At 36.1% G+C, this 15,507-nt stretch overlaps 1 protein-coding gene across 1 annotated transcript in view; it reads right to left on the reverse strand.

Moving 5' to 3' along the window:
- Window positions 1-15,507, reverse strand: part of ZFAND3 (zinc finger AN1-type containing 3) — a 320,181-nt gene that overhangs the window by 50,688 nt on the left and 253,986 nt on the right. Inside the window, exon 4 of the mRNA XM_029243463.1 lies at window positions 3,613-3,678. Coding sequence (XP_029099296.1) covers window positions 3,613-3,678 — 66 coding nt within the window. The remainder of the gene's footprint in view (window positions 1-3,612; window positions 3,679-15,507) is intronic.

Here is a 15,507-nt window from a genome sequence, read left to right on the forward strand (position 1 = left end):
CAATCTGCTTCTTAAGACTCACAGCTACCAAAGAACAATTTCTTAAAGGGTCCCCTCCCCTCTCTCACTTTTGATGGCTACAGACCCACCACTCTGCACTGCTGTCCACCTCTCTAAATTACAATACCCTCTGATCAAACAGTAGTCACCTGAGATACAAATAGAGACACTTATCAACCACTCAGGCTACATTCGTTCCTCGACTTATTAATAATGGATCTAATGCTAACCTTTAGATCTAATTTGCAAAGTACTAAAAAAATGACCTGTGTACTGAAGAGGTCACTAACTTTTTTTAAGTGTACGCTCCCATCTAAGACACTTGGCCATGTACCTTTAATATGTATTTGTATGTGTATTTGCTGATTTTAAACTATACATATGGGCTAATACATAATTATGAAATTAATCTGCGAAACAGAAATTTTAAAGGGCTGAGATAAAGAGCTTTTATGATTTTCTCTCCATACCTCACAGACTGTACCTTGTATGCCCTTCTTCAGAGACCGGTGACTTAAAGAACTTTATTCTAGCCTAAGTATCCTTTTTCTAGCACACATCATTATTAAGCTGGAGGCTGCTTTAGGTCCAAACTTATATGGATAGATTGGCTGGGAGGGAGTCAGTAAGATCTAATTCAGAGGGCTTTACTCTATGGCTCCTAAAAAATGACACCACTGTAAAATTTTTTTTAACATCTTTATTGGAGTATAATTGCTTTACAATGGTGTGTTAAAGTAATTATTTACTATCAGCTGTACCTGAAGCCCTGTGCTCTGGAAGATCTCTAGGAGGGCTACTATCACTGTGTCCCTTGAGGTAGAAGCACCAGAGCATGTGTTAGAGGCATGAGTCCTATTCTTGAATAATCTAGACACCAAGGATACAGAAACACTTCAGCAATGTAACACTAAAAAGTGTTGATTCATAAGAAAAATGTTCAGAATCCCCACGACGGGCAACCTGCTGATTTTAGGACAGAGAGAAAGATGGAGACAAAGACAGTCAGCTTATGGTTCTCAAATCAAACCATTTAATTTACCTCTGAAAATCAGGAAGCTCTGTCCTCTAGAGTCAGGGCCATTATTTCAGGCTAACTGGAGGAGCCTGAGGGGGCCACTGACCGGCTACTTGAGAAGAAGTACAGCAAGCTGAACCTGATGACCTTTAATGTCCACAGTGAGAAATCTCAACTTTCCTTCAGGCTTTCTAGGAGATGACCTGCACATTGCATTAATTTCCTTCCAAGCCAGAAACTCTCAATCTTTTTCTAGTTAAGAGGGATGTATTCACCTAAAAGAAGGCCTGGAAATGTGTGACTGAGAGCTCAATGTCCCACTTATCATTTCATGTAAGGAGACTTTAAAACATTACCTTCAGTTCCTACTATAATACCGACATGCAACAAAGAATGTGATCAACATAAAGCCAATTAATGAAACTAGGCATGGCAATGCGTTCTGGTACTTCTAATCTAACTCCTTTCTGCCTAAAATACCGATTGATGTGTTACCAACACTATCTAATGACTGGCCACTGTATACACATAATCTTTAATGGTAAGACAATATAATAGCAGCTACCATTACTGAAGATCTATTATGCAAGCTTTACATGTATCATTTCTTTTCTCACATCAAGCTATGAGATTTATCACCTCATTTTACAGATGAAGAACAAATTTTGAGATATTTACTTAAAATCACATTTTGTAAGGGGTTAGGCTAGGATCTGAAACAAGACCTGCTTCTAGAATTCTGTTTCAAAAACTATGTCACTACCTGCTATAATTCCAAATCTGTGTTTCTCTTTCTCCACATTTCATTCAGTGATAGGCTTTGTACTGTCTGGTTAGGAGCATAAATAATTATGATAAAATATGATACGATAAGCAGTAATATGATGTAGTGAAAAGCAGGTTTTAGGATCTGAAGGATCTGTGTTCAAGTCTTGACTCTATTACTTACTAGTAATATTACCCCAGGAAATACATTTAAATTTCTGAGTGCCTGTCTTGGTTAACTGTAAAAGAGGAATAACTACCTTGCAGAATTGTTCTGAAGATTAAATATGCATGTATATAAAGTATACTGAATGGTGCCTGGTAATGTAGTAAGCATGCAATAAATGGTATTAGTATTTTTAGATACACAAGATAGTATGGGAACAGAAAGGATGAAACAGATCTGCCTAGAAGATGAAGGACACAAGTACATGATATTCAGGAGGGGTTCCTACTAGTTTCAGTGTCTAAGCTGAGCACACAAGTCTCTTTCCTAAATCTCTCAGGACGACTCAATGCGCTCGAGGCTCACGCCTTGATGATACCTGAACATGTCAGTAGTGCTAACCATAAACCCTGTCCTGAGGGCCAAAACTGGAAGGAAAAAAGGAAGACCAAAGTAACCTGTGTGTGTGTGAAGCGCTGGACCTGTAATCAAAGGGCTCGAGTGTTTTTTTAGGCTTCTGGCTGGAGTGGGTAAGAAGATAGCTCTCGGACTTCCCTCTGGCTAAGCAGGACGGTCTGTCTCACGCCAGGGCACAGTTCTCTTCTGTCTCAATCAGGAACTACCCAGTGGAGCTTGGATACTGAGCACAGGCGGGATGGGAGCATGTCAGGACTATCTCACACAGCCCTGCCTCAAAACCGGTCATTTGGAACAAAAGAGTAAAATTAAAGTTCCTCAGAGTTCAATGCCTGGATGTTACTCTGAAACTGTGCAAGGACAGGCCTGTTTGAGGTTAACATCAAAACTATGAGTATTTAAAGGGGTTGAGGTTTCAGTGTAACTCCGTACACAGAAGTAGTTTGTGCTATTTCTGCTGGGGAGTTAAAAGGACTTTTTAAGTTATGAAAAATACTTTGTGACCTTTAGAAAAACAAAATAATTATTTTGACTCTTTCAAATATAATCCTTAAGATACTCTAAATAGCAGGCAGCATTACTTAAAAAGGCAAATATTGTCGAAAATAAATTAAGCTACAGAGTAAGGGAGCAATGGGCATTATGAGTGCTCTTTAGAGAGGTACAAGATTCATGGCTTCATGCTTAATACAAATGTCACAGATGCACTAGGTTTTTTGGGGGACTCCATGTATCTGAGAAGAATGATTTCAGCACACCCCATGGCTTTAGCACAAATGAGAGTAAATAATTTTCTAAAACTCTTAGGACACTATACTAGTCAGTTAACCTGATTATCTGTACTATAACTTCTTTTACCCTCCAGCCATCATTATTTAAGTAATGTTTTTTTAGTAAGTCCACGACTTATACAAATTAGCTACATGCTAGAAACTGGGCAATAATTTGCATTTTCTGTATGGTTTAGGTCTTAATAACATTCTTCAGACATGGGGAAGTAGGTAAATTTTGATGTCCACCTTCTCGGTTCTAGCTGCCAGCATTAACTCAGTGAATCTGACCTCCAAGAGCATCACTCCGACCTCTACTCACACCCCACTCCCAATACTAAGCACATAATACATCACTTCACAAATCATGGAAGAAATTAGAGCGTACTCTGGCAAGGACACCGCATTAAAACCAGTAGCTAATGCCTGTGAATAATTCAGGTAAGAATGAATCCAGATAAGAATGATGTACGTACCTGTACCACAGGATCTTTTCGTTGGTGTGATTAACGAGACATGAGCTGTATCCGTGCATGGCCCACCTGGAAACAGAAAGGCAGGTACATCAGTTAGGACATATCCTCCACATACCCAGAGCTCCTATATTGGATAAAGAGAAATCTAAAAAGGAATGGATCAACCTGTAAATATGCATAAGGAGGGGTATTAGGAAAGATGAAGGTGGTGATGGTAGTGGTAGGTTAATTCTTAGTTCAGTAATTTAGTCTACAGGTCCATATTCTTTCTACATTATAACATGCTTTTCATAAAAAATAATCGAGTCTCACATAATGTTAAGACATTAAAGAAAAAAAATTTAACTAGAATTCTGATCTGGGTAAGAGTAAATTACCCATAAGTTTGGGGAAATGAGTTTTTCCACAGAGAAATAAGCAGGAATACTCCTTCTCAGGCTTATCTCAGTGGTCACCCTACCTTTGAATTTATTGCAAAACTGGACTTATTTAAAGTGGGGGGCTACTCCCTGAAGAAGAAACAGCTTGTCGGAAGAAATAAGGATCACTGTAATATTTAAAGACAGCACTGCTGACTAAGGAAGAATATCTAGTTTAATTATAAAAATATGATACCAAGAGAGCCTTCATGCAATCTTTGTGGGCCCAGGGATCTGACAGATAGGTGTAATTCAAGAATATGCAAGAGGGGCTTCCCTGGTGGCGCAGTGGTTGAGCGTCCGCCTGCCGATGCAGGGGACACGGGTTCATGCCCTGGTCCGGGAAGATCCCACATGCTGCGGAGCGGCTGGGCCCGTGAGCCATGGCCGCTGAGCCTGCGCTCCGCAACAGGAGAGGCCACAACAGTGAGAGGCCCGCGTACCGGAAAAAGAAAAAAAAAAAAAAAAAAAAGACACAGAGGAGAAATAGGAGGAAAACCAAGTAAGTGTGTTGTTAATGTCAAAGAGCACGTAGCAAATACCTACTATGTGCCACCACAGGTTAGTCTCATGCTCTGGGGCTTATAATCTTGTTAGAAAGATAAAATTTGTTTACTTAAAGAACAATACACGATAGCAAAAAAGAGCTGTATGCGAAATGATCAACTGCCAAAGAATATGGAACGAGTAATAAATGCTAAATGTAATCAGGAGGAAGGATTATTCATCACTGGCCAGCATCACGTGGATATACTTCTCAAGAATTTGAAAATGTGGCAAGAATAAATTAAAAATTAGAAAGGCCAAAAGAACAGGGCATTTCAATTGAAAAATTTTCTACAAACGTCACATTCACCAGAGAAAGCTTAACATACTAAAATTCCAGAGGAGGCCCAAATGGGCACTGGCGACATAAACATAAGTAACGTGGAGAGACAATGAGCTGCAAGAAAACCTAATACAGACCTCACATCCTCGAAACCCTCTGGTCACTGGCTCTGTAGCTCCATAAAATGTTATAGCTTCTGCTTCCATGTGTGATTTTTTTGTCTTTTGTTTTTTTGTTGTTAAATGAATCATTCTTATTTCTGGGAACATAAGTAGTTAAGTCCTGCAACTATTCTTTATTTAGTGAGTAATCCTGGGTAAGTGATCCTTAGTTTCTTTAACAAAAAAATGGGGATAGTTAAAATTGCCCATAAGCCACAGTGTTAATGAGATCATCTGTACAAAAAGACTTCATAAACTATAAAGCCTTATGTTATGTATCTTCACTTTCTCTCCCATGAGGTTTTATGCACCCAAGGGTCAAGACTCACTTTGTCATCTACTCTTGGGTCATGACTGTATGGACAAAGGGCACTTAATAGTGTTCAGTAAGTGACCACCGCAAGCCACTTGATTGAATCAGTAGAGTAATGTACATTTTTTAAAAACCCTTTTTTACTGAGGTTTAACATAAAGAGAATGAAATACTAGAATGAAGTGCACAAATCTTAAGTATATACCTTGAAGGATTTTAACATACATATAATTGTGTAACAACCACCAGATAAAAATACTGGAACATTTCTGGAATCCAGAAAGTTCAAGGGTACATTTTTAAAAAGATTCCCAAATCTTGACTTTGGAAATTTGGATGCAATAGGCTGGGGTGCGCATAGGAAGAGATTAGTGTACATTTTTAAACCAGCTGAGCACGATGTACATATTACGAGCCCAGTTAGTTCCAATCTCTGGTAACACTTAACTCCCAGCTCAATGTATGGCGAAGATCACTGAGCTCACACAACATCGTGAGCCACACAAAACACAAGCATCAATAACAGCTTAACTAGCAGAATATTTTTTTAAAGGACGTAAAATAATTCATTCAGTAAAATTATAAGAGCAGAGAGAAACTGGTTAAATCAAAACCCCTAAAGAAATTTGGCTGGGACTCATGAATTAACACTCCCATGTTTACAAATGCAATCTTTACCTCATTTGTAGGTTGAAAGTTTATCTTTTTGAAAATTCCTAATGAATGAATTTCTGTAGGTTTCGGCAAATACACAAATAACTTCAAGGCTACCTAGCATATCTCAACATGCATCATCATGAAAGTGTTCTCCAGAGAGCTTGTTAAACTAACAACCCAATCCAAAGTATTCACTACATTATAGTAAAGTACAAACAGAACCATAATTGAGCCAAAACAAACTGACAGCAAGAGTAACTGGCAGTGATAATATATCCCAGCTTTGATAACTGGACAACATTATGAACAGAGAGCTTGGAATTAAATTTGATCTGGTAGACTATAACCTATGAAACTCTTTAAACTCCAGAACAGATGCACATGAGCACTGTACATATATTCTATATACTAATTGTGCTGTCATATAAAATTCCTATACTCTCAAATAAAAGGAGTAACCATAGGAGATTAAGGTATCTACCCTTACACAATTAATTGCAAATCAACTCTGTTAAAATGAATGCAGGAGATTAAGGGCCACTCAAGGGGAACCTTTCCAGGTTTGAGTCCACAACAATAAAAATATAACATGAGTCCCATGTGGGTATAGCAAACAAAGTAATTTTGAGAGTTGATGGTAAGGGTCAAACTCAGGGCATCTGTTCCATCAAGGAATGGAGTTGGCTAATGTCTGAGAGGGGGGCAGGAGTATGGTCTCATAAATCATTGTAAATTCTGCTCCTATTTTTGGCCTTTCTTCCTCTTCTTTCCAAACAGAAGGGTAGACAGAGCTAATACCTGAGGAGTAGGATGAAGAAGTCTTTTCTTGCCTGGGTCCTACAGGTTAATGCAGTGATGTTGTGTGTGTATGTGTGTGTGTTGGGATCGGGATTGGAAGGTTGGTAAAATAAATGCATTTCTAAGCACAGAATGATTCACACCATTACCCTCTATCCTATATTAGTAGCAAGTGAGTCTGGAACAGTAAGTTTGGGGTTGTTAAATATTAAAAATAAAACCACAGTTAAGGTACCTTGCTTAATATGACAGACTCTCTGGGAATTCTGAACCAGACAATATCAAGATTAACTCATCTAAACTTTTAGCCCATCACACCATGAGTGTTTGTTGCTTTCTTTTGCTAAAGCAAAATTAAACATGTCAAATTTTTTCAAGTTTCTTCATTATCTGAAGATACTTAATACTATCATTTTTCATTTGATATTACATTCAGAACTTTTTCCTAAGTTTCAGCAATTCAGAGTCTGGAATCTGCAAGTAAATAATGTGTGTGGTAGCTTGTGGTTTGTATTCTGTAAGTCTGAATACTCTATCTTATCTTTTAGGGATGTTTCTATTCTTGTATTAAAGGTGTCATACATAATGCAGCACTATGGATCACATTTGCAATTCCACGTGAGAGCCATGGAATGAAATTCTTCAGCTGTATTACCAGCAACTAGAAATCTTTACAGCCTTTGCAACAGGGTAGTGGATTTTCTTAGGGAACCAGTACTGATTTCAGCCAGCCTTGTAAAGTTGAAGACAGGGGTCAAATCTGCATACTAAAAGTCACTGTAACCTGCAAAACCAGAAGGACTGAATAAAGGTATCCCGTCAACTATCAACATTCACATTTCAAGCCAAAGTGGCAGGAACATTTTTCAGCCTCCTATAGAGTTAGTTACTGAGCATGTCAAAAAACACTGAGCTACCATAGTAGTCAATCCAACTGACTGGTTGAAGACTATGACTCAGGAGAAAGACAAGAACACAGGTATGGAGGGCGGCTGCATTTATGCTGGTTATCATCTTAGGCACTCAAAATCTAAGGCTGAGTAAATATAGAAAAACAGTATTTCTCCTTAACCTTGAAAACAGAGATCAACAATCTACCCAGAAAGGTTTTGTTAAAAGAGCTGTGATGAGTAGTTATTTTTGGATCCTGATTCCACTAGCCCCCATTGGCTGCAGTTATACCATGTGCTAAACCACATCAATTAGGAAAAATGGACTGTCAAGAAGTCAGTCAGCTAAAAATTGCCAGAAGCTCAGTAATCAAATATTCTACTATCAGCTTTCATGATAACTGCAAAACATTAATACACAAAAATAGCCATTCTTTTTGTAGATTTATAACACTTCAATATTCTTGCTTAATTAGCGTGACATTTACATAAGAGTATCTAATTAATTTCTAACTAAGGCACTGTGGGCTAATTAGAAATGCATCATCCTTTTTTAACCAGCTTGTCAATTCCACTCTATCATAATCTGTACATTGTTTACCTTTGCAACATCTCACTTTTCCAGGCTTGCTATTCAAAAGGTGATTTCAAACAACAGATTCATGAGCTACAATTCTCCCTCCACTCTAGAGATTCATAATATCTTATGGGAGTGTTTTTTGATGAGCCATCCTTAAAAAAAAAAAAAAAAATCTATGCAATGGAGATAGTGAAATAAACTCAACACTGTCTCCTGATGTGGTCATATTAAGAATGCAAAACTATCTTTTAAAAATATTCAAAGAATGTATATTCCTTCAGCAGTAAAACATTCTTTCTTTAAAAGCCTTCAAAATACACACGGATACTTCAAATAGTAAATGGTAATAAATATTAAGGACAGACCAGAACGCACAAGAAAATAAGCCATCTCTTCAGAAAAGAAAACCCTATCCTCCAACTTCACCCTAAACCTGCAATTCATGAACTGTTTTAATCAGAAAGGACACACCTAATCTGTCTACATAATTGAGTTTGAAGTACACCATCGATTATAAATAAGGATGCATAAAGATATAATGAGTGGGAATCTAAGTTTACAGAAAATCTTCAGCCCCGATAATAGCCCTCCCATTTCTCCAAATGAAACTTCCAAATTAAACCATTTACGAAGCTTGTTACAGAATCTTAAGTTTTAATCTCTCAGAAATTCTAATCCTAACTCACTGCATGATTTTTCACACCATTTAGCTCTAAATCAGGGATTCATGAGAAGGGGATTTCCAAAGTAGGTAAGAAATTGCTATTGGTAAGCTCTCTGTGTTGTTCATAAAAAGGGCCTCTCAACAAAATTTCATTACCATTCCACCCCGACTCCCCTAAATAATTGTAGCTGGTCAGCTCTGCAAATATTAGTGTGTGTGTTTGTGTGTGAGTATGCTTATTAGTCTATCTGCACAACAGAAATAAAGTTTAAAATTCTCCCACAACGCCTTCCTCAGGGAAAAACACTACAAGCAAAATGAAATCAGGAATGCTTTCCATTTGCCCAGTACTGACAGACTCTTCTACGGTAGCGTGGACATCCCTGTTGGGGCCAGGGTATGCGTTTTGGAAGAAATGCTCTCTCTTGACCCAGCAATGGCCTTAATGGCATGATCTTTAGGGGTAGTGGCAAAGTCTTAAGCTTCTTGGTACCCTAGCATATGAGGTGTTCAAAATATGTTTTTCACTACTGAATGAAAATGATCCAGGCTAAAATCAATTATTGAACATGCATATCTATTCAGAAGGGAAATGGAACTATTAATAAACAGTTGATTTTCACCATATTTACATGTTAATCTAGCACAGCAGTTCTCAAACATTTGCATCTTAGGAACTTTTTACACTTAACAATTATTAAGAACACAAAAGAGCTTTTCCTTATGTGGGTTATATCTAGTGATATTTACCTTATCTGAAATAAAAACTGAAAAAAAATTTTTAATTTTCATTTAAAATTCACAAAATAATTAATGTCAACATAAAAACATATTTTTATGAAAAATAACCACAAATTTTAAAAATATAAGAGCAGCCTGGCTTAAAGAAGAAACCTGGATTTTCACATCTGCATTCAATCTGTTACAATGGATTGCTTATATGAAGCATATGAAGAAAAATCACCCTCACATGGATATATAGTTGGAAAAGGAAGGACCTCATGGACCCTGCGAATGGGTCCTGAGGACCTCTATAAGTCCTTGGACCACACTTTGAGAAAGACTGGTACAGAACAAAACAGGTTAATATAATTTCCATCTTCTCCACACTCTGCTCACATGCCAACTGACTGTTCTAGTCCTGCAGAGACCCATCAATGCACTAGTACAAAAAGCAGTAAAAGGTTTGCCCATTCTCAACAAAACATTAATATTTAAATAAATGAAGGCAAGAATAGTGGAATAAACTCTAGAATTATAATTTCAACCCAGAACATTCTATTTCTGCTACTTATGTAGGAAGAGTAAAACCATGTTTCATGTAACTCAAAGGATTCTGAGCAGTTAAATCTGTTTGTTTTTCAGATGTGATCTCTCACCTAGAACCCTTGTAACCAAAAAAGAGCATCCCGTATATTAAGATACCGACGCTCACCACTAATACTCCGAAATGTGATAAAGTCCAACAGCAATTAACACTGAACTTCTAAGACACCACTATCTTGCGGTTCAAAACTAGAAAGAAACCTTTTTTGAGAGGTCAAAATATCACCTGGCAAATGAAGTCAGTTCTATTTTTAGACACTTGTTTCTGTGACAAAGCATACTTAATATGAATATGAAATCGGGAGCTGTCACTTCTCCAATTTAGACTTCAGTTCTGACTATTTACAGGCTTAACTAAGGCCCAACTCAGGTTTCTATATTTGCATTTTACCATCAACACAAGCATGAATCTCATAACATTAATGAAGAAACCACTCAGTATTACAAGAGCTTTTATTTTTTTGACATATTTTAGCTACCAAGAGTGTTCTCATAAATCTTGTCCTGCATCTGCAAATGAAAGAATGCACTGCCTTCCTCAGAAAAGGAAGTGACCTGTGCATGTTCTCTATAAGAGGCTTCAGAGAAAATTAAAAAATACGTCTATTTAGGCCATAGGTACTGCCCCGTGGACATTTAAAAAGAATTCTGAACATAGGTGCCCTTCTTCCCTGACCCTGTGCTGAGCCTCTCCTGTAAGTAGCTGTACCACAGCTGGCAACGTGTTCAAAGTGTCAATGATTGAAAGGAAACTTAGCCAAACCTCCTTGCTTTACAGAAGTGAACACTAGCAGGTCTTACTAACAGGACCTTTCTTTGCAAATAATAGTTGAAAATGTCACAATTTGAATTATGTAAAGAAGTGTTTATATTGATATTTGGGAATTTTAAAAATTCCTTGCCAACATGGCATCCTATTTATTAAATCTAAAGAATCCTCCTTTTGACAGATCAAAAAGTGAAATAAATGGTTTATGAAGCAACAGAACATATGAACACAAAACATAAAGTTACATGTAGTCATTTTTTGGCATGGGCAGCTCTGAATTTTCAGAGAGAAGTTCACAAACACCATTAAAATATATTCACGTAAGTTTAAAATAACTACTTCTAATACGCAAATAGATAGATGACCCTATTATATGATATTTTTCAGCCAAACACTTCTGTCATAACAAAACTTAGATTTAATTTAAAATCAGCACAGCGTCACCTATTACCTGTATCTAGACAAAATAAAAACAGTATGACAACTGCAAAGGGCTAAAGCTATGTGATGTGTGGTTGTTCACTGTGACCTTTACTTTCACAGCCCAGTGTAGAGCATTTCATTTAATAAGAACATAAAAAAAATCTGCATTTGCAAAGAGGGGACAGTGATGATGCTGCTTCAAAACCTAGTATGAATATCAATAACTGTATAATCTCATTAAGTGCCTGAGGAAACCTTTATGGGAAACTAACCTTTCAGATTTGCAGACTTCTTAAGGGATCCTTGAAAAATGGGTGTTTAAAGTTTGCTAGTCTCTCTTGCAAAGGGGAATCTTGAAGGGGGAAATTCAGGTGATAAAAGAAATACCCATAAGCAGAAACTGCTGTTTGACAACAGGCAGGTGGCTATTTGCAGTTAAAACAACAACAGAAAAAACAGTCTCTCATTATGCTAAAAGCTCTGTTAAAAGAGATGAATTGTCACCACAACAAGACAACCAAATTTCAAAATTAGGTAGGGCAACTGCCTTTTTGAGTTACTTCACCTTGAGGTTACTGAATGGCACAGAAAACAATAAAAATATTAAGTAGCTGCTCAAAATCAGGTTCAGGCAATGAGAAGCCTCTCTTTAGTGTATCAAAACACATGAGCACATGAAGGTTCTCAAAAGTATGAAAAACTAGTAAACTTTTCTAAATATTTAAATCATGTACTGAATATTGCCTTGCTGGGTGCTATGGGGCAGAGCAAAGCAGAATAAAATTAAGTCTCTGCTAATTTGGGGTATAACCTCTAAATTGGTACAGAGAGATGAGATTCTCATGTCAAAGAGGTGAACAACACAATATGTGATTAGATGTTACAGGGAGGAAGTAAGGAATTCCTTGGAGGAAGCAAGTGTGGATGAAATGGTTCTGAGGTAGGCTTCCAAGAGCATGAATAAAAATGGTAATATGAGTTGCCATGGTGTCTTTTGGGGACAACAAGGATCTGGTTCAGTTCAGAGCTGAGTATCAGTGCTGGGAAAGGTAGGGAGGTCAAAAACAATGAGGTTCCAGATTATGTGGGGGAAGGATGTCTGATACAAGATTAAGAATCTGGATGATCAAATAGGCAGTGATGAGTCAATAAAAGAATTCCCTTTTTTGTTTAACATGATGTCAATGGGGATTCATCTGACTAGTTTATTGACTAGGACAAGATGAGAAGCAAGAACAGTCTAAAGATTATGGCTGTAATCCTATGAAAACACAATGGTGGCAATAACAACTTCCCAGGCCTTTAATATTTCTCCATTGAGCTAACACTAGAGGATCATAAACAAAGACAAATTAGGAAATATAAACAATATTAGACTAAGAATAAGATTTAGTTTGTGTACTTGGTACAATACATATCTAAAATTAAGAGCACCTTTAATAGAAAATAATTTTTAAATAAGAATATGTTCCAGTAAATTCCAATAAATTTAGAAATGTAGATGAAATAAACATTTTTATAATAATACTAATTGCCAAAACTAACTTTAAATGAGGTCGAAAATATAAATAGTCCAATATCAGATATCAGGCCAATCAGTTTTATGAATAAATTCTTCAAGCTTTCAAAGAACAGATACATTACACAATGTCAGAACATAAGACAAAAAGCAGTGTTAGGGCACAGGAAAAGATGAAAAGCCTTCTATGAGATTAATGTAACTAGTATCTAAACTAGACAGGAATAGCATGCCCACCATATATAAGCACACATGTACACAAAATTAACTCACTTATTAAAAAGGTACAAAACTTAAAATAAAATTAGCATTTTGAATCCATCAGTATACTGAAAGAACTAACAGAGTTTATTCAAGGAATGCAAAGATGGTTTAACACTGGAAGTCTATTAAATTAAGAGGTTACATATTAAAGGAGAAATGTATATGATCATCTCAACAGATGCTGAAAAGCATTTTATAAACATTCCTCTCTGATTTAAAAAAATTAACAAGCTAAAAATAGAAGTTTCTTAACCTGATAAATAATATCTACAAAAAAACCTGTAGCAAATACTACATTTATGTGTGATATACTAATATATTTCACATACATTAGTAATAAGAAGTAGTATCAGAGTTAGGAACAGGAAATACATATATAAAGCTATAAAGAAGAATTTCTAACAAGAAATGTATAAGGATTACACTAAGAAAATAATAAATCTTTACTCAAGAATATTTAAGAAGGTTTGAACAAATGAAGACAAATGATATTCCTATATGAGAAGGCCCAATAATGTATTAAAATGTCAATTATTCCCAAATAAACCTTTATTTTCAGTGTAAACCCAATTAAAAATTACACTGTAATTTTTAATAGAATTTGACAAAGTGCATTGAGAAGAAAAAATGCAAAAAAATAGCCAACAAAATTTAGAAAAAGATAAACTAAGGGGGAACTAGCTCTATCAGATACCAATACACACCACAAAGTTATTTTCCAGTCTCAGGAATATACAGTTAGACCAATGGAACAAAATAAAAGAGTCTAAAAACAGATTTACGTTTATAAAATAGTGACGGAATTCCAAACCAGGCCTAATTGATAAGTGGTTTTGACATAATTGGTTATCCATTTGGAAAAATAATAAAGGTAAATCCCTATACCTCATATCATATACAAAATAAATTCCCGATGGAATCAAGAGCTAAATATAAATATAAACTGTAAAATATGAAGAAAAATATTTTTATAACCCTGTGATGGAGAAAGCCTTCTAAGAAACACACAAACCTAGAAGACAAACTAACAGACTTGAATTTTAAAATCTGTGAATTTTCTAATGGAATACAAGGCACCCAAATCAAAATTAAAAAGTCTTAAGTGACATACCGGAAGAAAATATTTACATGATATGTAACAAATATATAAGAATACATAACAAATATCGAGAATATATAAGGAGCTCCTACAAATCAGTAAGAAAAAAAGGCTAACAAAAAAATAAGCAAAGAATACAAATAGGCAAATCAATGGAGACACAAATAGCTAATAAACATATGAAACAGTGCTCAATCTCACTATCAGGAGATGTCAGGGAAATGCAAGTTAAGATAAGCTTTTCTTGGGCTCCCCTGGTGGTGCAGTGGTTGAGAGTCTTTCTGCCGATGTAGGGGACACAGGTTTGTGCCCCGGTCTGGGAAGATCCCACATGCCGCGGAGCGGCTGGGCCCATGAGCCATGGCCGCTGAGCCTGCGTGTCCGGAGCCTGTGCTCCGCAACAGGAGAGGCCACAACAGTGAGAGGCCCGGGTACCGCAAAAAAAAAAAAAAAAAGATAAGCTTTTCTTTTGCCTGTTGCCCCCCAGAAAAGAACACCTAACGTTGGTAAAAGTATGGGAAAAATGCTCACTCAAATAAAGTGGCATATAGGAATAAAGTAGTAATGTCATTTTGGAAATTAATTTGGCAGTGTATATAAAAATTTTAATACATATTCTTTGACTTGTTAGTTCCTCTTCCATGTATTTATCATGGAAAAATGATACATGCACCATTACTTATATTTAAAAATGTTTACATCATATGGTTTATAGCAGTGAAATATAAGAAACAGTCTCAAAAGAAAAGAGAAAATAATAATAATACAGAATACTACAGAGCAGTTTAAAAAGAATTAGGCTGACCTAGAAAGATCTCTAAAATATATTGTTAAGTAAAAAAGCAAGTTACAAAACAATACATATAGTATGTTCTCATTTGTATAAAGAAAACCTTATATTTATGTAGACATGTATATAACTGCATAGAAAAAGAATATATATAATCCAAAATAAATAAACAGTAGTTATCTCTGAAAAGAGTGGGAATTTGGGGGGTGGGGAACGGGGTGGAGGCATTAAAAGAATATTTTCACCTTCTAACATACATAAACCTGTATGTCTTTGCTTTACTTGTATACTTAAAAAATAAAGTAACTTAAGACAAAAAAGAGGGCAGCAAATAATTTAAAAGTCATGGTTTTGCTTTAATTTTGACTCTATTTTTAGACTACAAAAAAGGTCA

Source organism: Monodon monoceros, unplaced genomic scaffold, assembly GCF_005190385.1.
Source record: "Monodon monoceros isolate NGI ecotype Baffin Bay Population unplaced genomic scaffold, NGI_Narwhal_1 Super_Scaffold_3, whole genome shotgun sequence".
Lineage (NCBI taxonomy): Eukaryota > Metazoa > Chordata > Mammalia > Artiodactyla > Monodontidae > Monodon > Monodon monoceros.